This window comes from Salmo salar, chromosome 16 (assembly GCF_965601325.2).
Source record: "Salmo salar chromosome 16, fSalSal1, whole genome shotgun sequence".
NCBI classification, from domain to species: Eukaryota; Metazoa; Chordata; class Actinopteri; order Salmoniformes; family Salmonidae; genus Salmo; species Salmo salar.
The window spans coordinates 69113533-69137255 of NC_138306.1; the positions used below are offsets into that span (position 1 = coordinate 69113533).

The 23723-nt window shown below is 41.4% G+C and overlaps 1 protein-coding gene across 1 annotated transcript; it reads right to left on the minus strand.

Annotated features, from left to right (window-relative positions):
- Positions 1–13375: 13375 nt before the first annotated feature.
- LOC106574438 (uncharacterized) lies at positions 13376–21629 on the minus strand. Its single transcript, XM_014150336.3, has 2 exons — positions 21360–21629; positions 13376–17941 (listed from the first exon to the last, which is right to left on the minus strand). The coding sequence occupies exons 1-2, from the start codon at positions 21496–21498 to the stop codon at positions 16668–16670; spliced, it is 1413 nt and encodes a 470-aa protein (XP_014005811.1). The 5' UTR covers positions 21499–21629; the 3' UTR covers positions 13376–16667.
- Positions 21630–23723: the final 2094 nt, after the last annotated feature.

Genomic DNA, 23723 nt, shown 5'->3' on the forward strand with positions numbered 1-23723 from the left:
CCGGGTAGTTTATTACCAAGAACATACATCCACACAATCTCAAAATTAGGGTTGGGTTAGGGTACAGTGTTGTTCCCTGGGGTTCAAAAAGGTCAAAGGTACACATACGATAGGAACACATAGGAACTCATGGAACTGGTCTGTTCCTTTTAGGGTACATGTGTGGACAATCTAGTATAATGGTACATTTTTTCTACCCAATATTTTCATAAAAGGTACAATCATCTGCTTTGAAATTTAGGTGGGGGCAATGAACCAGTGGGGCTCATTATCATATTTGGTGGTGTAATCTAATATATGTGTATTTGTGCCAACCGTCAGTGGAAGTGTTGTACCAGTTTAAGTGGTTGATGGTTATGTTGTCAGAAGTTAAGCACCTCTTTTAACACTGTCAGTTCTGCAATTGTTGTAAAAGCATATGACATTTAAGAGCGTCCTTTGCATTTCACAGTAACCTAATGGGAATGTGTTGCCTGGAAATTGCTCTAATGTTGTATTACTACATGGCAACCAGCTGACAGTAAGTTATTGCAAATTAAACAGGTACTTCCCAGTGACCAACAGCCATTACGTTACTGGAAATGCACAGTAGACGGTAACTTACCGTCAAATTACAGAGAATTTTTAACAGTGTGTGCCTAAAGCACATGAAATATCCTATAAGTCATTGGTTCTATCTGGAACCAGAGGGTTCTTCATTACAGGGTTCTGTTTAGAATCCAAAAGGGTTCCCTTACAAGGACAAATGACAGAATGCCTATTGGTTCTAAACTTTAATTTTTTTTTATCATACCCACAGATCCAGTGGCATAATAGGAAATTCAGGTTGCTAGCAACCGAGAGAGAGGTTGTGAATTAAATTCCCAAGTGATGAGAATTTTAATGTGATTGTTCAAAAGACCAATTAGTTGAAAAAATATCTGAATTTGGGCTACCTGCATAAACCAGTGGCTCCCTCTCTCTCCAGAATGAACAGAGCTAGACCAGTGGCTACCTCTCTCTCCAGAATAAACAGAGCTAGACCAGTGGCTACCTCTCTCCAGAATAAACAGAGCTAGACCAGTGGCTACCTCTCTCTCCAGAATAAACAGAGCTAGACCAGTGGCTCCCTCTCTCTCCAGAATAAACAGACCTAGACCAGTGCCTCCCTCTCTCTCCAGAATAAACAGAGCTAGACCAGTGGCTACCTCTCTCTCCAGAATAAACAGAGCTAGACCAGTGGCTCCCTCTCTCTCCAGAAGAAACAGAGCTAGACCAGTGGCTCCCTCTCTCTCCAGAAGAAACAGAGCTAGACCAGTGGCTACCTCTCTCTCCAGAATAAACAGAGCTAGACCAGTGGCTACCTCTCTCTCCAGAATAAACAGAGCTAGACCAGTGGCTACCTCTCTCTCCAGAATAAACAGAGCTAGACCAGTGGCTACCTCTCTCTCCAGAATAAACAGAGCTAGACCAGTGGCTACCTCTCTCTCCAGAATAAACAGAGCTAGACCAGTGCCTCCCTCTCTCTCCAGAATAAACAGAGCTAGACCAGTGCCTCCCTCTCTCTCCAGAATAAACAGACCTAGACCAGTGCCTCCCTCTCTCTCCAGAATAAACAGACCTAGACCAGTGGCTACCTCTCTCTCCAGACGAAACAGAGCTAGACCAGTGGCTCCCTCTCTCTCCAGAATAAACAGAGCTAGACCAGTGGCTACCTCTCTCTCCAGAATAAACAGAGCTAGACCAGTGGCTACCTCTCTCTCCAGAATAAACAGAGCTAGACCAGTGCCTCCCTCTCTCTCCAGAATAAACAGACCTAGACCAGTGCCTCCCTCTCTCTCCAGAATAAACAGACCTAGACCAGTGGCTACCTCTCTCTCCAGACGAAACAGAGCTAGACCAGTGGCTCCCTCTCTCTCCAGAATAAACAGAGCTAGACCAGTGGCTACCTCTCTCTCCAGAATAAACAGAGCTAGACCAGTGGCTACCTCTCTCTCCAGAATAAACAGAGCTAGACCAGTGCCTCCCTCTCTCTCCAGAATAAACAGACCTAGACCAGTGCCTCCCCCTCTCTCCAGAATAAACAGAGCTAGACCAGTGGCTACCTCTCTCTCCAGAATAAACAGAGCTAGACCAGTGGCTACCTCTCTCTCCAGAATAAACAGACCTAGACCAGTGGCTACCTCTCTCTCCAGAATAAACAGAGCTAGACCAGTGCCTCCCTCTCTCTCCAGAATAAACAGAGCTAGACCAGTGGCTACCTCTCTCTCCAGAATAAACAGACTTAGACTAGTGGCTACCTCTCTCTCCAGAATAAACAGAGCTAGACCAGTGGCTCCCTCTCTCTCCAGATGAAACAGAGCTAGACCAGTGGCTCCCTCTCTCTCCAGAAGAAACAGAGCTAGACCAGTGGCTCCCTCTCTCTCCAGAAGAAACAGAGCTAGACCAGTGGCTACCTCTCTCCAGAATAAACAGAGCTAGACCAGTGGCTCCCTCTCTCCAGAATAAACAGAGCTAGACCAGTGGCTACCTCTCTCTCCAGAATAAACAGAGCTAGACCAGTGGCTACCTCTCTCTCCAGAAGAAACAGAGCTAGACCAGTGGCTACCTCGCTCTCCAGAAGAAACAGAGCTAGACCAGTGGCTCCCTCTCTCTCCAGAAGAAACAGAGCTAAACCAGTGACATCCCGGGGGATGTATCCGCCATTCCACTCCACTCGGGAGAACCCTCCGCCAACTGAGAGCTGTCAGACAGGAGGTGCTAATTCACTTTGGATGCGTACCAAAAGTCAACCTATTCCCTACACAGTGCACTACCTTTGATTAGGGGCTATAGGGCTCTGGCCAAAAGTAGTGCACTATGTAAGGAGTGGGTTGCCATTTGGAACTTACCTCTCTGCCTCTGTCAATGGCAGCTCTTCAAAGGCAGCATTAACACACTTTCCCAAACCTCCTGCTTTCATTAATGCTGTCCTCTGTCTCCACTGACACAGTCCGACAGCTGGGTAAGCAAAGTTAGTTTAATAAAGAAATGCTTTGTGTCAAGATGCACACTTGGCTTGGGTGCCTAGGGAAAGACTTACTCCATTATAAGTACATTAGAAGAATCATGAAGTAAGTTTTCCATACACAAAGGGATGTGTGTGTGACTGTTGTGTGAAGAAGTGTACTAGCAGTGGTGTAAAGTACTTAAGTAAAAATACTCTAAAGTACTATTAAAGTTGTTTTGGGGGGGTATCTGTACTTAACTTTATTTTTGACTACTTCACTCCATGCCTAAAGAAAATGATGTACTTTTTTCTCCATATATTTTCCCTGACACCCAAAAATACTTGTTACATTTTCAATGTTTAGCAGGACAGGAAATAGTCCAATTCACGCACTTATCAATAAAAAACATCACTTGTCATTCCTAGTGCCTCTGATCTGGCAGACTCACTAAACAACACATGTTCGTTTGTAAATGATGTCTGAGTGTTGGTGCGCCCCTGGCTATCCGTAAATTAAAAAAACAAGAAAATAGTGCCGTCTGGTTTGCTTAATATAAGGAATTTGAAATAATTTATATTTTTACTTTTGTACTTAAGTATATTTAAGCAATTACATTTACTTTTGATACTTAAGTATATTTAAAACCAAATACTTTTAGACTTTTACTCAAGTAGTATTTTACTAGGTGACTTTCACTTTTACTTGAGTCATTTGCTATGAAGGTATCTTTACTTTTACTCAAGTATGACAATAGGGCAATTTTTCTACCACTGTGTACTAGTTTCATTTCCACACTGTATGTGCTGTCTTCTACCATTGCCATGTCTTCTACCATTGCGGCCCCAAGTGGCAAGGAGAAGTAGTGACACGAGTTACAGAGCGCAAGAGAGAGAGAGAATAAACTTTTGTTTATAGTCTACTTCACTTGCTTTGGCAATGTTAACATGTGTTTCCCATGCCAATAAAGACATTGAATTGAGAGAGAGAGGGGTTGAAGGTTGGGAAGGAATACGTTTTGAGGGGGATCATGATGGCACAGGGAAACGTAAAGCTGGAATCAGTCATTGTAAAACTGCTACGTCAGTTCGCGATATTACAACAAAGACATTACTTCAAACAGTGAACACTCCCCCCCCTCTCTGAAATCATTGCACACAATTGCATGCGCAATAGAACAGTAGATTAGCCTATGTATTGCAGAGGACAGTCATTGAGGAGTGTTGCTAGCGTGGCATATTCCATTGGTGGCCTGAAGATATTTTATTTCTGTGTCTCTCTCTCCTGCACTGCCCCAATTATGTAATCAGGACATCACCCAGTCCTATGCTCTGAGTCCAGACACACTTTGGTGAGTCACTGGATTGCTTGTCCAACATGATTGTTTTCAGGTGATTTTGAAGTCGGTACAATTCTTTAACCAATACGATTTTAGCTAGCTAGATAAGCTAGCAAACGTTGCCAATAATAAAGTTAACTAGCTTGCTTAACATTGACAATATGGTCAAACTAGCTACATTATACACATTGATAAATAAGTTTGTGATTGTCAAAAACGGATTTGTTGTCATCTTTAGGTTGAAAAGGTGAAAGGCCAGTGGCGAAACGTCACCACTCGCCATCTCGGGTAACAATATTTTCTCAGAGTTTTACGCTTGTAATTACGACTTGGAGGGTTGTTGAAGTGAAATTCCCCAGTCGGAACTACAAACTTCCAATAACTCCAATTGCATGTGAATGTCCCGAAACAAAACAACGTATGCAAGACTCAGTATTTGTAGGCAGAACGCATCGGAGTATGATGCTATTGCATTGACAGGTACGACTCAGGCCCATACTCTACACAGACCAGTGAGCCATAACCAGCCAGAGCTGCAGTAGGCCTATATGCAAATAGACTATTTCCATATATATATATATATATATATATATATATATCTGTGCCATTCACTTTGAACTGGACTGTGAGCAGTCATGAGTAGATGCTATTGTTTTGAGATTAAAACGTGTGCACATTTGTTCATGTCCTTTGCTAGTTAGTGAGTTATTAGCCCAGTTATAGATAATTTGTTGTCAGCAAGTGATTGTTTCCTACAAGAGCACAAAATGTGTGCATTCCTAGCCATTTTTGAAAAGTGTGCCAGGTAAAGAGCTTTTTTTTTGTCTTAAAGGGGCAGTGTTACATTTTGAGACAGGCTTGAATAAGATAAGTAGCCAACAGGCAAAGAGTAGCCTCATTTGTCTGATTCTCTGTAATAATGGTATGGGAATAATGATGCATTTTATTTTGTAAAGTGATTTCTTGCATCAAACAGCATAACATTTTAAGTCACCTCCTTCTCTGAAGGACAAGTGGGGAAACAGGTTAATGTCACGCCCTGCGTGTTTTTTCAATAGTCTAATGGAATGTAGGCCTACATTGAACATCTCACATTGTCTGCTACTGTAGACTGAATGATAGAACAGCTATTTCCATGTTAAAATGTTATGGGATGCATTTTCTCCATTGTTTTTGATGGTAGGCCTACATTACAATCAAATAGCCACAGCAGCCTACTTGACCGCTGTTAAAACTAAAACTCAAAGTGGATACAGCCTCAGTGTTCACAGTAAACGCAGAATTTACACAACGTTCAAGTTTGCACTAAGCAGACCTGAAATTTGTTCAGCGCCACCCAACAAAATGGAGGGAGCATGGGCTACACTTCATGTGCGCAACTCAGAAATCAAGCGTTGCTTTTCAATGATCAATGAGAGAAGACAAATATGCTCTAAGATGGCAGCGTAGCCTTATACATTGTTGAATTACTTAATGGAGCAAGAATGTATTTTATTTAACAACGGAGCATTTTCTCAATTCAAACGTGTTACCTGCAACTAGCGATGGGAGTTTAGAAGACACTGGTTGCTTCCAAGTCGAGAATGAAGAAAGTATTGCCATGTAAATGTTGGTCAAAAATGTGCTGCTTGCGGGTAAATAGCACCATGTTGTCAATGGCTAATGACGAGAGCCGTTTTATTCCATCAGCTAATGCACTTTACTAGTGCCGTCTCCGACATAGAGTTGCCGGCTGGCAGCCGTTTGTGGTCTGTCTGCGCTACAGCCCTTCAACTGCAGGCCACTATTAATCAAGCTATCTTCCTCCTGATATTTGACTGGAATTGCCCTGGTCTGATCGGGGTTTGGGGTCTAACGTTCTAACTCTACAATCCATACTGGTTTCATATAGAGAAATCAATGAACAAGTCTCAAATGTAGTGAATATCAATCATGACTATCATCACAAATCTAGTCAATATTACACATTTTAATTGTAAATAGAATAAACAATTGAAATGATATACAACCTCTGAAGACAAAGTCGCTAGCTGTACTAGCCTTGCATTTTTTTAATGGATCATTAGTGGTGTTTAGACCAGTATTGAGCTATGCCCCTTCCATTATAATCAGTCGAGTCAGATTGCTGCTGGTAAAATGATTGCTCATTATATACACTTCAAAAACGGTTTGGATCAATCGACAACAGTACAGGTAAGATGCCAATTCCTGAACATAGCCTATCCTAGACCCCATGAGCTTAGGCGTTGATGGGCTATCTGACATATCTCATCAGCGTGTGTGTAAATCCTGGCGTTGCAAAAACCAACTAATCACCATTTCAGTTCTAACTTACCCTTTTTCCTTCCCTTCAGATTTCCAGCAGGTCATTATCTCTGAAGAGGAGTTTCCCCCTGAGCAGCAGGAGTGGAGCCCCAGTCTGGGGCAAGATGACTGGAACCTCATACAGATTAAAGAGGAACAGGAGGAATTCAGTATCATCCAGGAGGAAGACTCTGTATTCACTCCTGCCTGGGTGAAAAGTGACTATGATCAGTACTCAACTCAGTCCTCACAAACCCAAAGTGAAGAGTACAAAGACAGAATGGCCTCTACTGAACAGATCAAAACAGAACCTAAGGAAGATGATTCCTCAGAGCCAACCAATGACTTTCGGCCTTTGCGCAAATCGAAGAGGATGCAGATGCAGACAGAAAAAGGACAGAGCTTCCTTATCTGCTCTAAGTGTAGAAAATCCATGGGTCTGAAATCACCAGTGTAAAGGAGTCACATATAAGAGAAACCATATCACTGTCAGTATTGTGGCAGGTGTTTTCCTAAGATAATAAATCATATTTTGCACATAATTTTGCTGTAGTGATTGTGGTGAATGTTTCACTTAGATGGGAATACTGAATTCTCATACGATCATGATAGACTCATGAGAGAATCTGCATCCTGTGGTGAACGTGGCAAATGTTTTTTTTTCTTCAAGTTGGATATCTTAACTATCACGTTTCTTTCGAGTTCATTATCTGAATAGTCATAGGAGGATTCACACAGGGGAGAAATCATATCACTGACAGGTCTGTGGCAAATGTTTTGCTCAGATTCGTTCTCTGAAGTATCACAATATGATTCACACAGGGGGGAAAAATCTCATGGCTTTCATTATTGTGGCTAATATTTTCCGTCATAAAAGTAGTCTGACGAAGCATATGAGGATTCACATGATATACATCATATCATTGCCACTTTAGTGACATGTCTTTTAGCACTGGCGGTAATCACATTAGTGATAAACTATATTTCTATATATCTTTCACTCCTTCCAATCTGAATCGTCTGGGGAGACGGAGGGGAGGAACCACATTAATACCATGACTGGCAAATCTTTCACAACTGCCTTTCATATGAGACATTCACACAGGGGAGGAATCTTACAAGTTTTCTGTAGAAAATTCTTTAGTGCCAGAAGTGCATTGAATAGTCATCAGAGAACACACAGAGGAGGAATCGTACAAGTCAAATGAATGCTTCAAAACAAAGCCCAAAGGCTCACCCGAGGAAACACTTGATTGACCTTTACTCTGAGGCCCGCTCTCCATTAAAGGTCATAATCAGGACATAGTCTACATAACCTGTCATTTTCCATTCTGTGAAACTATTTTTCCACTGAGATCAGAACATTGTGTAGCCCACCAGAAAGATGAGACTATGCCCTGTGCGGGAGAAGGGCATCAGACAGAAGATTGAGAGGCACATTTTGTAACTTCCACCTGTGAGTGGAGACCTGGATCTTGGGTGAATAATATGCTGTATGCCTTTGGCTATTTGTAATACTTCAAATAGAGTTACCATTGTTCATAGTTTTTAACTTGATTATGTTGTATAGTCATCTTCTATGACTGCCAGTTTCACTTCCGGATTGTGTTCTTTTTCTGTTTGTGTCAGTAGGTGGTAAGACCACAAACACAGCACAGCATCCCCATCAGAGGAGGCTGGTTGGAGGAGCTATATAGGACAGGCTCATTGTAATAGCTGGAATGGAATTCATGGAACAGAGTCAAACATGTGGTTTCCATATGTTTGCGTTTGATACCATTCAATCAATTCCATTCCAGCCATTACAATGAGCCTGTCCTATATAGCTCCTCCAACCAGCCTCCTCTGGTCCCCATGCACTATAAGAGGTACAGACCACAGATAATGGAGATAACTACATGTGGGAAAGAGTTGTAATAAGGTGATCTAGAATGATCATTTCTTGCATGCACTTAATTGAAAGACAACACATTGGGCACGTTCGAGCGGGTCACCTTTTGTCAAACCTTTTAAAGTGTGTTGCACTATGGGGACAACAAGAATCCGACTTGTGCCTACATCAACTTTACAACAACCATGTGATCAAAGGTCATGGAGTTTCGACTGCAGTCGACTTCAATTTTCTGCAGTTGCTCCTCACCAGCTGCAATTGGCAATCATCGCCTGCATTGTGGGAAGCATTACCTGTCAACCAATCATTAGCGTTTTTGTTTGACCCACACGAGTGGGATGAAAGATGTGACTGAAACAGGAGGCAGCTTTGCTGCGATTCATATGTATACAGTAGATGTGATCAAATGAATGTGTTATTTGAGGCACCCTCTCCTCAACTGATCAAATCAAAATCAAATCAAATGTATTTATATAGCCCTTCTTACATCAGCTGATATATCAAAGTGCTGTACAGAAACCCAGCCTAAAACCCCCAAACAGCAAGCAATGCAGGTGTAGAAGCACGGTGGCTAGGAAAAACTACCTAGAAAGGCCAAAACCTAGGAAGAAACCTAGAGAGGAACCAGGCTATGAGGGGTGGCCAGTCCTCTTCTGGCTGTGCCGGGTGGAGATTATAAAAGAACATGGCCAAGATGTTCAAATGTTCATAAATGACCAGCATGGTCAAATAGTAATCACAGTGAACAGGTCAGGGTTCCATAGCCGCAGGCAGAACAGTTGAAACTGGAGCAGCAGCACGGCCAGATGGAGTGGAGACAACAAGGAGTCATCATGCCAGGTAGTCCTGAGGCATGGTCCTAGGGCTCAGGTCCTCCGAGAGAGAGAGACAGAAAGAATTAGAGAGAGCATACTTAAATTCACACAGGACACTGGATAAGACAGGAGAAATACTCCAGATATAACAGACTGATGATACAGTGTACACACATTCAGTATATTTACAGTTTGAGTGTGTGATATGGGGGTTGGAGACATGTTTATTTCAACATTACAAAGAAAAACTTTTACCAACAATGGAAACACTGCCATGTTACACTGAGCCTTGCTGTTGGAAACCACATCAGTGTCCGACTTTCGGCTGCAGCAGATGCACCTCCCCAACTTTCGTCTGCAGTCGGATGATTCAGCCTTTCCACTCAAACAAGCCCATTGTAACACTGGTGACTCCTGAAAAACTGGTTTAGGACTGAAGTGACAGTGTGTGCTAAACCAGGGAATGCAGATATCAATAACAATTCCAAAGAATGTTATTGAATTGGGACTGGTAAAACGGTGTAATGCACTTGACACAGAGGGCTCTATTCAATCTGCATTGCTGAAGCTTTACAGATTAAGCGGTATACTTTTAAAGGTGATTTCTGACTGAGCTGACATATACAGCATTTACAGTGAACGCCGTCTCATCTAACATTGCCTTTATATTTCAATCGCCCTGTTACGCTGAACTTCCACGATACAGATTGAATAGAGCCCCGAGTTTACACTTAACAGGAGTCGACTGTAAATCATTACATAATAATCATCATTTGTATTTTAAGCACTTTTCAAGACACGCAAAGTCACTTTAAAAAATAGGGCTCTATTTGATCCTTATTGCAGAAGTTCAGCGTTATGGCGTGATTGAAATTTAAAGGTAATGTTCCCTCATTAGCGGAGACTGCATTCAGGGTAAACACTGTAGATGTCGGCTCAAATCAGAAATTACCTTTAAATGTCTATCATACAATCTGTAATGCTTCAGCGAAAGGGATTGAATTGAGCCCATAGTGAGATAATCAACACATTTTTAAAAAGCGCTAAAAAAAAGAAAAAAATCACATTAAAATAAGCAAGTGTATAAAAGTACACGAAACATAAGGACAGACTAACCATTTAAGTGACCTAGACAGGAAATAAAAGCTAAGACAACAGTTAAGCCTGTGTGAAGATGTGTCTTTAGTGTGGGCTTGAATGTGTGTATGGATTGTGAGGTTCTGAGATGGAGAGGAAGGGAGTTGCAGAATTGGGGGCTGCACTACTAAAAGCACGGTAGGTCTTCCATGGAGCAAAATCTGGTACGAGGGACGGTGGGGAGGCCAGAGTCAGAGGAGCGCAGTGAACGGGTGGGAGTGTATGGGTGCAGGAGGCCAGTGTCAGAGGAGCGCAGTGAACGGGTGGGAGTGTATGAGTGTACCTCTTAAGGGAAGTATTCATGAATTCTAGGCTACGTCAAAGAAAACTACGGTTGCAGAGACTTTATGCACAAAAGAAAACAATAGTTCATTCTAAAAGTTGCCACATTCACTTCTTCAATGGTAATGTTTGAAGTATTGTTCAATATAATTATAATAGGGAAAATAGTGTACATTATTAGTAGTCCTGCAAGTTATAAGAGCATACAATTACAATTCTTCATAATGGCACAGCATTCCATACTTTGTGGGAAAGGGGCAGAAATACCATTCAAGTTGATTTGCTTCTGAGTTCGTTTCACATTTGTTTCAGCAATCATAAATACTCTGATCAATATCTCTTATCAGCTTATAAAATTACAGTGCACGGAGAATGGTGACATTTTTATTTAACCTTTATTTAACTAGGCAAGTCAGTTAAGAACAAATTCTTATTTACAATGACGACCTACCCCAAACGACGCTGGGCCAATTGTGCACCGCCCTATGGGACTCCCAATCAGAGCCGGTTGTGATCCAGCCTGGAATCAAACCAGGGTCTGTAGTGACGCCTCTAGCACTGAAATGCAATGCCTTAGACCGCTGCGCCACTCGGGAGCCCTAAATACCTATGCCATACCTATGGAGAAAAAATTAAAGCAGCAATATTTTACTTTCTGGGTGACCTGACCAAATTCGCATAGAAATTTTAGTTATAAATGTGTCATTCTCATTGAAAGCAAGTCTAAAAAGCGGTAGATCTGTTCTATGTAAGCTATTTCTATGCTTCCGTTCTTCTGTTTAGTTTGTGTATTTTACTTTCGGTTTTGCACACCATCCTCAAAAACAGTTGAAAATACAATATTTTGGGTTTTTGAAATGATATTTCACAGCTGTTTAGATGGTACAACGATTCTCTACACTATACGTTGCTTGTTTTATCACATAGGGCTCTATATTGGGCTGGTGTTTAGGTGGAGCTAGTGTCAAACGCACTTTAGTTTGCAATTTCCTCATAAAAACAGGCCCAATGGCATTTCCCAGCCCTAACGCCAGGTAATCTACCTGTCTAACATCAGCTCGCTTGGGCTCAGATGGGAGGGGTTTAATTATTTGAGGGGTGTCCTTAAAAACATGATCCAAAGTGCTAATCTCAGTTAGCGCTGGTAGGGATATTTAAGACCAACCAAAAGCCAAAAACCAAATGCAATTGGTTATGGCAGGAATATTGACAGCGGAAACGCAGCCTATCCGGCCGTGACGCACACTGCCCATACAGTGTATTCGGAAAGTATTCAGACCACTTGACTTTTTCCACATTGTTACGTTACAGCCTTATTCTAAAATGTATATATAAAAATAATAATACAAAAAAATCTACACACAATACCCCATAATAACAAAGCAAACAGGTTTTTAGAAATGTTTGCAGATTTAAATATAAAAACACGATACCTTATTTACATAAGTATTTAGATCCTTTGCTATAGGTTCAAAATTGAGCTCAGGTGCATCCTGTTGCCATTGATAATCTTTGAGATGTTTCTACAACTTGGAGTCCACCTGTGGTAAATTCAATTTATTGAACATGATTTGGAAAGGAACACACCTGTCTATATAAGGTCCCACGGCTGACAGCGCATGTCAGAGCAAAAACCAAGACATGAGGTCAAAGGAATTGTCCGTAGAGCCCCGAGACAGGATTGTGTCGAGGCACAGATCTGGGGAAGGGTACCAAAACATTTCGGCAGCATTGAAGGTCCCCAAGAACACAGTGGCCTCCATCATTCTTAAATGGAAGATGTTTGGAACTACCAAGACTCTTGCTAGAGCTGGTCGCCCAGCCAAACTGAGGAATCGGGGGAGAAGGGCCTTGGTCAGGGAGGTGACCAAGAACCCGATGGTCACTGACAGAGCTCCACAGATCCTCTGTGGAGATGGGAGAACTTTCCAGAAGGACAACCATCTCTGCAGCACTCCACCAATCATGCCTTTATGGTAATGGCCAGACAGAAGCCACTCCTCAGTAAAAGTACAACAGCCCGCTTGGAGTCTGCCAAAAGGCACCTAAAGGACTCAGACCATGAGAAACAAGATTCTCTGGTCTGATGACACCAAGATTGAACTCTTTGGCCTGGATGCCAAGCATCACGTCTGGAAGAAACCTGGCACCATCCCTACAGTGAAGCATTGTGGTGGCAGCATCGTGCTGTGGTGATGTTCTTCAGCGGTAGGGACTGGGAGACTAATCAGGATCGAGGGAAAGATGAACGGAGCAAAGTATAGAGAGATCCTTGATGAAAACCTGCTCCAGAGCGCTCAGGACCTTTGACTGGGGCGAAGGTTCACCTTCCAACAGGACAACAACCATAAGCACAGCCAAGACAATGCTGGAGTGGCTTCGGGACAAGTCTCAATGTCCTTGAGTGGCCCAGCCAGAGCCCGGACTTGAACCAGATCGAACATCTCTAGAGAGACCTGAAAATAGCTGTGCCGCGACGCTCCCCATTCAAACTGACATAGCTTGAGAGGATTTTCAAAGAATGTGGGAAACTCCCCAAATACAGGTGTGACAATCTTGTAGCGTCATACCCAAGAAGACTCTAGGCTGTAATCGCTGCCAAAAGTGCTTCAATAAAGTACTGAGTAAAGGGTCTGAATACTTATGTACATGTGAAATCTGTTTTTTTATTTTTAATACATTTGCCAAAAATTCTAAAATCTTGTTTTTGCTTTGTCATTATGGGATAGTGTGTAGATTGAGGAGAATGAAAAAAATTATTTTATCAATTTTAGAATAAGGCTGTAACGTAACAAAATGTGGAAAAAGTTTTTCCCCCCCATTTCGTTTTATTTGGTTAAAACCCAAGCATAGCCTCCCCTCCGCTGAGCGAAGTCGGTTTTCTTTTTTGTCCTACCCAATGTAATCAAGTAGGCTAGTCAAGACCTTCGATAAAGGGATTGGCTCATGAGACCGTTGGGGAAATCAATCTTACGTCACCAAAGCTTTATTAAAATATCTAATTTCAGAGGAGCAAAACAGTGAGCTGGCATTCCCTTTTTAGCTATGTATTGTAGGCAGGCCTACATTATTTTAGCCATGCTTTGGACTTGCATAAAAACCCCTTCATGATCTATTCCATGCCCATCATGAAATTAGAGATGTGAACCTCGTGTTTAGAAGGTATTTTCCTGCAACAATTGTTTGTTTTCCGTTTAATATTTTTAAATAGGCTACCCTTACCATAGGCCTACTTTAACGAAGGCTGGTTCAACAGCAGCATGCGTCACGTCTTTTTGCCAATTTTATGATATCATTACATTTTACATGTATTTATTGTTGTTGAGAAAAAACAAACAGATTTATTAAAACCAAAGTAAACAAAAAAACAAGCAAACTTATTAGAATGATTAAACTTCTGGAGAAGTGTGAATGCGATCTGTAAGATGGTTCCAATTTGTACAGTACCAGTCAAAAGTTTGGACACCTACTTGTTAGCAGTTGATGTTATTCTTCAGTAACACAGACCCCAAAGCAAATCAGGGGGAGGGAGAAAAATGGGTTTATTCAAAGAGAACAAATCATGGTTGTTATGCTGAGAAGTAGCTGTTCATTCTTCCCTGTCCTCAGTGACTCTCCACAGAACAAAGGGACAGGATGTCATTTATAATCCCCAACCCTAGTCTGTGGTTGACCAATTAGAATTCCTTGCAGTAAAATTGGGCCAATGGCCAAATAACTAGTATCCTGTTTCAGGCTCAATGTATAGACAATTCAGACCAATGAGATCTTGCCACATGTAGCTATGAGTCCAGGACTGAATCCCCTACACAGATTCTAACCAGATGTTGAACTGAAAAACAACCATTTCAATTGATCGTTAATTTCCTATTGACCTCTAGTCCTCTGCATTGTGTATTACCTTAAAATAGTCTTACATACTCATTCAAGGGTTTTTCTTTATTTTTTACTATTCTCTACATTGTAGAATAATAGTGAAGGCATCAAAACTATGACATAACACATATGGAATCATGTAGTAACCAAAATAATGTTAAACAAATCAATGTAGGCACCATTTGCTTTGATGACTGCTTTGCACACTCTTGGCATTCTCTCAAACTGGAATGATTTTCCAACAGTCTTGAAGGAGTTCCCACATAAGCCCAAACCAGATGGGACGGCTTATCGCTGCAGAATGCTGTGGTAGCCATGCAGGTAAAGCGTGCCTTGAATTCTAAATAAATCCCAGACGGTGTCACCAGCAAAGCACCCCACACCTCCTCCATGATTCACGGTGGGAACCACACATGCGAAGATCATCCGTTCACTGACTCCGCGTCTCACAAAGACATGGCAGTTGGAACCAAAAATCTCAAATTTGGTCTCATCAGACCAAAGGACAGATTTCCACCGACCTTATGTCCATTGCTCATGTTTCTTGGTCCAAGCAAGTCTTCTTCTTATTGGTGTCTATTAGTAGTGGTTTCTTTGCAGCAATTTGACCATGAAGGCCTGATTTATGCAGTCACCTCTGAACAGTTGATGTTGAGATGTGTCTGTTACTTGAACTCTGTGAAGCATTTATTTGGGCTGCAATTTCTGAGGCTGGTAATGAACTTATCCTCTGCAGCAGAGGTAACTCTGGATCTTCCTTTCCTGTGGCGGTCCTCATGAGAGACTGTTTCATCATAGCACTTGATGGTTTTTGCGAATGCACTTCAAGAAACTTTCAAAGTTCTTGAAATTTTCTGCATTGACTGACCTTTAAAGTAATGATGGACCGTCGTTTCTCTTTGCTTATTTGAGCTGTTCTTGCCATAATATGGACCTGGTCTTTTACCAAATAGGGCTATCTTCTATATTCCACCCCTACCTTGTCGCAACACAACTGATTGGCTCAAACACATTAAGCAAAGAAATTCCACAAATTCACTTTTAACAAGGCACACCTGCATTACAGGTGACTACCTCATGAAGCTGGTTGAGAGAATGCCAAGATTGTGCAAAGCTGTCATCAAGGAAAAGGGTGGGTACTTTGAAGAAACTCAAATATAAATTATGTTTTGATTTGTTTAACACTGTTTGGTTACTACATGATTTCGTATGTGTTATTTCATAGTTTTGATGTCTTCACTATTATTCTACAATGTAGAAAATAGTAAAAATAAAGAAAAACCATGGAATGAGTAGGTGTGTCCAAACTTTTGACTGGTACTGTGTATAAAACATTATATTTGGAAGCAGTAAAACGGTGAATGGACAATCTCCCTTTATATTAGATCTTCGTCCAGCTGCTGTGAAAAGTTTGTATGTACTTAAAACTCTCCATAGTCAGCTTTGTTTTAATATTATATGCCCACGGGAAGCAATTATGGTGCCTGTAAAGTGTATTTACACATAACCTATTTAAAACAATTTGTTTCGTTTTGAATTATTCGCTCTCATTAGACCCATAGAATGTTTTACAAAAGTACATCTATCACACATCTAGAGCATGTATTATGCAGAGTTTACTTTCCTTTCTGTGTCCAAACCCTGACTTTTAATTTCCATCTTCTGATGCAGGTCAGTGTTTTTTCCATCATGAATGTTGTTCTGGAGGCAGCTCTGCATAGTGGTCACTTGCTGGCACAGCCACAAAGTCATAAAATCTGATTTTAAAGCTAACCTTACATTTTTGTTTTCATACATTTTTACAATATAGCCAATTTTGACTTTGCAGCTGGCCCATCTAGAGGAAATTGCTCAGTTCTGCCTCAAGGACAACACTCATCCAAATAAACATCAACCAAAGATCTCCCCCCAAAAAATTCTGTTTTAGTCCTGTTCTCTTTCCTTGTGGACTTTATTCATATGTTTCAGCAGCTGAGCCTTACGACTGAATCATAGCCTGAGCCGCAATCAGTTTGTGCATGGTTAGGTTCCACATGATACTAAAGCTTTTCCCACAGCTAAATGGTTTCTCTCTTGTGTGAATCAGTATGAGTCCGTTTGTGCACGTTCAGGTGCCCCTTCTGATAGAAGCTTTTCCCACAGTCACCACAACTAAATGGTTTCTCTCCTGTGTGAGTAAATTTATGTTTCTTTAGGGAGTCCTTCAAATTAAAACTTTTCCCACAGTCATCACAGCTAAATGGTTTCTCTCCTGTGTGAGTCAGTTTATGCATGTTTAAGGGCTGCTTGCGATTGAAGCTCTTCCCACAGTCACTACAGCTAAATGGTTTCTCTCCTGTGTGAGTCAGTTTATGCATGGTTAGGTGTCCCTTCTGTTTGAAGCTCTTCCCACAATCACTACAGCTAAATGGTTTCTCTCCTGTGTGAGTCCGAACATGTTCGGTTAGGTTCCTCTTGAGACTGAAGCTTTTGCCACAGTCACCACAACTAAATGATTTCTCCCCTGTGTGAGTCAGTATATGTTGGGTTAGATTCCCCTTGCGATTAAAGCTCTTCCCACAGTCACCACAGCTAAATTGTTTCTCTCCTGTGTGAATCATGTGCTTGGACAGATCTCCTTCTAATTTGAAGGTCTTTCCAAAATAGGGGCAGGTGCTGGTTTTCCCATCGTGACACTGTCTGACATGGGCCTTCAGTTTACAGGTAGATCTGTAGAACTTTTTGCAGAATTGGCATTCACTGGGTTGCTTCTTGGCGAGAGTCACATGCATCTGCAGGTCAGCTTTTAGAGAAAACGTTTCACCACAGTCACAGCAGCGGAGAGTTTTTATAACTGTAGTGCTGGGTTTGGATCTGTGTTTCTGAAATGGTGGGTTGTGAGCCAATGGTAGGCTGGAATCTAATGTTGGGTTGCTATCAAGTCCTATTGGGTCACTGCTTTCGGTTGTGCTGTGGCTGGATGCATTGTTTTGATTATTTGTAGGGCCACATGGAATGTTGAGAACCTTTAGATGAGTCACAGTACCAAAAGGTGTGAGATTCACTTGTTTCGGGTCCCACACTCTGTTCTCCACAGTCTGGATTTGAGGAGGAGTCAAGGGGTCCACCTGATCACATTTACTTGTCACACAGGCAGGAGTGAAAATTGCGTTTTTGGTATTATAGAGCTCTTGAAGCGGTTCTTCCTCCTGACTGATTTGCTCCTCTTCCTCTTTAATCTGTGTGGCTTCAGTATTCTCCTGTCCCAGACTGAAGCTCCACTCCTGCTCACAATGCTGATGCTCAGGGAGAACCTCCTCTTCAGAGACAGCGAGAGAGAGCTGCAAGGAATCTGGAGGGAATGAGAGGGAGGGCTGAGGTTATCTAGTCTTTAGACATCAGGGTTACAGTGAATTTGAATTGAAAAGAGCAATCTGCAGTTCCAACAATAACAAAGTGGGTACCCGCCACTTTTTTGGTAAAGGGGTGAGGCTTGCTAAATGGAACCACTCTCAAATTCATAGACAGAGCTATGGGTGTAAGAACTGACGAGTTATGATATCAAAATGACAGTTTTAAACATGTTGAGGCTATAAAGTGTTTAAGAATTACATTGTTTAGAAACACTGTAGTAAAATAAGCATATATATTTGGGGTTCTGTTGGGGTACTAGACATCCATAAATTATATTCAAGAATCCATGGGTATATTATTAATTTTAAAGGTAAAAAAAAATGTATGTACCAATCGCAGATTGACCCTTTAAGTCAGTAAATTCAAGAAGTAAACTGAAATTCCAATTCAAATGATCGAAAATCTAGAATCTATTTCCAATTACTTCTCAATAAACTAAAGAGAAAAAGCGATTTATTTCAAAAGTTTGTCAAAAAAATGTTTTATTTATTATAAATTCAAATCACTTCCAGGTTTTCATGACAGTCAGTTTTTCTCCGTGCTAGTAAACCACCCCTCTAGAGGTAAACATGTTAAATTATTAAATAGTTACTGTTATGCATGCGTTTTATAAACTGCTATGTTTAACACTATTTTTCTCCTTTATATGTCTATAGCCCGTAGCACCAGTTTCCACCTCCTTCAAAAACCCCTGCAGCTTCCTCTAGAGGTATTGATGTAAAAAAGTGAAATGCTTTTCATGAAACATGCCCTGCCTAATAGGGATGTTTTTTCCATGGCCAAAAAAAACACGAAGCAGACAAAATACTTTGGTCCTTTAACAACCTGCTGTATGTAAAATATTGTGTCCTATAGCTTGGAAAATACATAAATGTGAATCTGGATGAAAATATAATGATGTGTTTGTTTCTAACACGTTGTTACATTCGATCGGGTTTTCCTGAAGAAGTTAAAGCCGCTCCGTGTCTTGGTTCTTTGCCACGACACTAACGAGAAAAGACAATTGTCACGCCATCTATAGCACCACCCTCAGGTACTTCATAATCTTCTCTCGGTTGTATCAACTACTATTGTTGTTGTAATACCTCTATGTTCTTCAATTTGATTTTGTTTTTCAAATACAAGTAGCTGAAAACACCATCTGCTGTGCCCGCTGCGGGAGCGTGATCCACCTGCAAGCTCCCCTCAGGATCGCGAGTCGGAGGTGCCGTGTGTGTGAGTCGGAGGTGCCGTGTGTGTGAGTCGGAGGTGCAGTGTGTGTGCTGCGACTTCTGCCAGCACTGGACCCAGAGGAGGCAGTGGAGCTGGACTTTTAATGTGATATGTGTGACAATATAGGGATGGAGGTCGAGATTTAGTTGTTGTTTTGTTTGCTTTGATGTATGTATTTATGAATCTAATATCTATAGCTATATATTTATTCAATCCATGTCGTGTTCTTCCTTCACTGAGATTCCAAGTGTATCACTGCAACACCAACACAGTGTTTTACTGTTCACGTCAATGCACATCACTGAAATGAATGTTTTATTTCATGTCTATAATTCATATTGCTATTATTTTAGCATTAAACTAGTATCTACTTTGTCAAAACATAAGATAAATAAGTAAATAAGACATTATTTGGTTCCAACACTAAAAAGATGTTGGTTGCGCAGCAGGGTATGAAAGGTGGACAGGTGAGTAAATGTTTTTAAACCAAAAAGCTAACCAACTAGCCAGTTCTCTATTAAATGCTTAGGAGAAGAGAGCTAAACTCTAGAAAAAAATAAACGGCCCTTTTTCAGGACCCTGTCTTTCAAAGATAATTCTAAAAAGCCAAATAACTTCACAGATCTTCATTGTAAAAGGTTTAAACACTGTTTCCCATGAATTATAAACAATTAATGAACATGCACCTGTGGAACGGTCGTTAAGACACTAACAGCTTACAGACGGTAGGCAATTAAGGTCACAGTTAGGAAAACTTAGGACACAAAGAGGCATTTCTACTGACTCTGAAAAACACCAAAAGAAAGATGCCCAGGGTCCCTGCTCATCTGTATGAACGTGCCTTAGGCACGCTGCAAGGAGGCATGAGGACTGCAGATGTGGCCAGGGCAATACATTTCAATGTCCGTACTAACAACAACTGTCCGAGTTACACCAGAAACGCCCAATCTCTGCATCAGTGCTCAGACTGTCCGCAATAGGCTGAGAGAGGCTGGATTGAGGGCTTGTAGGCCTGTAGTAAGGCAGGTCCTCACCAGACATCACCGGCAACAACGTCGCCTATGGGCACAAACCCACCGTCGCTGGACCAGACAGGACTGGCAAAAAGTGCTCTTCACTGACGAGTAGCGGTTTTGTCTCAGCAGGGGTGATGGTCGGATTTGCATTTATCGTCGAAGGAATGAGCGTTACACCGAGGCCTGTACTCTGGAGCGGGACCGATTTGGAGGTGGAGGGTCCGTCATGGTCTGGGGTGGTGTGTCACAGCATCATCGGACTGAGCTTGTTGTCATTGCAGGCAATCTCAACGCTGTGCGTTACAGGGAAGACATCCTCCTCCCTCATGTGGTACCCTTCCTGCAGACTCTTCCTGACATGACCCTCCAGCATGACTATGCCACCAGCCATGCTGCTCGTTCTGTGCGTGATTTCCTGCAAGACAGGAATGTCAGTGTTCTGCCATGGCCAGCGACGAGCCCGGATCTCAATCCCATTGAGCATGTCTGGGACCTGTTGGATCGGAGGGTGAGGGCTAGGGCCATTCCCCCCCAGAAATGTCCGGGAACATGCAGGTGCCTTGGTGGAAGAGTGGGGTAACATCTCACAGCAAGAACTGGCAAATCTGGTGCAGTCCATGAGGAGGAGATGCACTGCAGTACTTAATGTTACTTTTGATTTTAACCCCCCCTTTGTTCAGGGACACATTATTCCATTTCTGTTAGTCAAATGTCTGTGGAACTTGTTCAGTTTATGTCTCAGTTGTTGAATCTTGTTATGTTCATACAAATATTCACACATGTTAAGTTTGCTGAAAATAAACGCAGTTGACTGTGAGAGGACGTTTCTTTAAGTTTTTTGAGTTTAAGTCTATTTTTTAACACAATTAAATGGATATAATAAGGTGGCCATTAACTGGGGACCAAGTGTCGATTACATTTTAATTTTGCTAAACCACTTATCAAACACCCGATAATAGTAACTAGTATTTCAAACATGCAAAATGCTAAAGTTAACCAGTTAGCTAACATGTTTACGACACCAATAATCACAAAACATTGACGGCTTAATAACACTGTCGAAAATAATATATTTCAAAAACATTGTAGAATGATGCGATCATACATGGTTGTGTTGTACATACGAACCTATCCGCAGCAGCCTCCGTAGACGATCATTTTCCTCTTGGTACTCAGCTACCGTTTTCTCAACTGCCCCGAAAATTTCGACAGCAGCAGCCATTACACGCTCATGTAAAAACTCACGCAGCAACTGTAGTTGAGACATTTTCAATCGATTGAGAGTTGAGCGTTCAACGAATATGGCTTTGTCCACGAAAAAATTATGTTGATCACAAACAAAACAAAATCCGCTCCAAAGATGATATACTGAATCAGCGCTACAAGCGACTCGTCAACAACAATAAAATAAGTATTTCCGGGTCACGGAAGTTCGGAAATGTTCATTTGCATTACATTTGGGTTTTAAAACATGTTCCAAGGTCAAATAAATGTCCCCAATGCAATACACTGTATACATGAAATACATATTGGCTTATAGAGAAAAAACTATTCTAGGTGCCAAAGTAGAAGTGGGATTGGGTACACCCACTAGGGTCTGTAAAATATAAAGTACCAGTACTGTATATATGGTGTTATTTCATGAGGGACTGAGGTCTATACGCCCAGCAACACTTTCTATTCCACCCACCCCATTGGTCCAAATGCAATACACTACACGCCTATAAATCACATATTGGTTTATAGAGAGAAAAATATTCTAGGTGCAAAATTAAAAGTATGATTGGGATTACTCACTAGGGATAGTAGAATCTATATATGGTGTTATTTCATGGGGGATTGAAGTCTAATTTACTTGATTTATTCCTGTTTGCTCCCATTGGAGCAAAAGGCCTCAACAGTGCATCTCCAACATAGATTTTTGAATTGAATTTATTTGGGGTAACAGACATATACAACAAAATGTACAACGTGGACCTAGAAGATATCACTCAATAGTATTAATTAACACGCTTGTTTCCAAAGTGGTCCTCATTTGAACAAGATACTGATATTTATTATATTCACCATGAGGAACATGATCATGTTTTATGGAAGTAATAAAATATACTGCTTATAATGTACAATAGGTCTAGCTACATACATAAAAATAATACATTTATTTTTCTTCTTTTAGGAACCTAAATGTCACTTTTGCTTCATTGCCAGCAACACTAAATATATCATATCATTACTTAATGAGATCCATGTGTTAGTAAAGCTATAAGGCTAGTATACTTTATTGTGCATATGTTCCATAATTGTTGCCTGTATTATTCATTTTACACAGTTTACAGGACATCTTATTTTGAAGGATTAAAAAACGTGACCTGTAAGTGCCTTGTAACTCTTGTTGCAATCAAATGAATGTCAAACAACCATAGAGATAGATAGAGGACTCATCTTTATCTGTGCCATTATGGCGTCTGTGACAGCATGGGCAGTGCCATTGAGGCTACAACCCATAGGAATACCCACTCAGTTGACTACTTTGACTACTTTAAAATGGCGGAAGCCCTCAATGGCGCTGCCAATGCTTAAACAGCCTTTTGGCTGCCTCTGAGAATAGTATTGAAGTTTACACTGACTCTGTGACTATGCAAGTGCATAGAGGATGTTGTTCCCACTGTGACAAACCAAAAACTGTGGATAGATGGCAGCATTCGAGCAAAACTGAAAGCGTGAACCACCGCATTTAACCATGGCAATGTGACTGGGAACATGGACATATACTGTACAAACAGACTAGCTCTGACTTACGTAAGGCAATCAAAGAGGCAAAGCGACAGTAAAGGGACAAAGTGGAGTTGCAATTCAACTGGTCAAACATGAGATATACACTATATTTCCACAAAAGTATGTGGACACCCCTTCAAATAAGTGGATTTGGCTATTTCAGCAACACCCGTTGCTGATAGGTGTATAAAATCGAGCACACCTCCATGCAATCTCCATAGACAAACAGTGGCAGTAGAATGGCCTTACTTAAGAGCTCAGTGACTTTCAACTTGGCACCATCATAGGATGCCACCTTTCCAACAAGTCCGTTCGTCAAATTTCTGCCCTGCTAGAGCTGCCTCGGTCAACAGCGAGACAATTCCCCCGTGCACAAAGCAAGGACCATACAGAAATGGTTTGTCAAGATCGGTGTGGAAGAACTTGAGTGGGGGCTATCGTGGTGGTTGCCATTAAAACAGAGAGGAGGATTGCAGTTGAATGGTCTGGTGCTGTTTTATTATTGCAGTTTGAATCATGAAAGGATATTGCAGGATGAATGATGAATGGATATTAGCATGGTTAACTAGGAAAACAAGGAAAGACAAATGAAAAGTCACACAAGAATCCCACAGGAATTTGGGCCTCTGAAGGAATTGTGCAGGTTTTGCCTATGCTTCTACAGGATTTCTGCATTTTGCTTTGCACAAGATCTTGAGACTAATACAACCTCATATA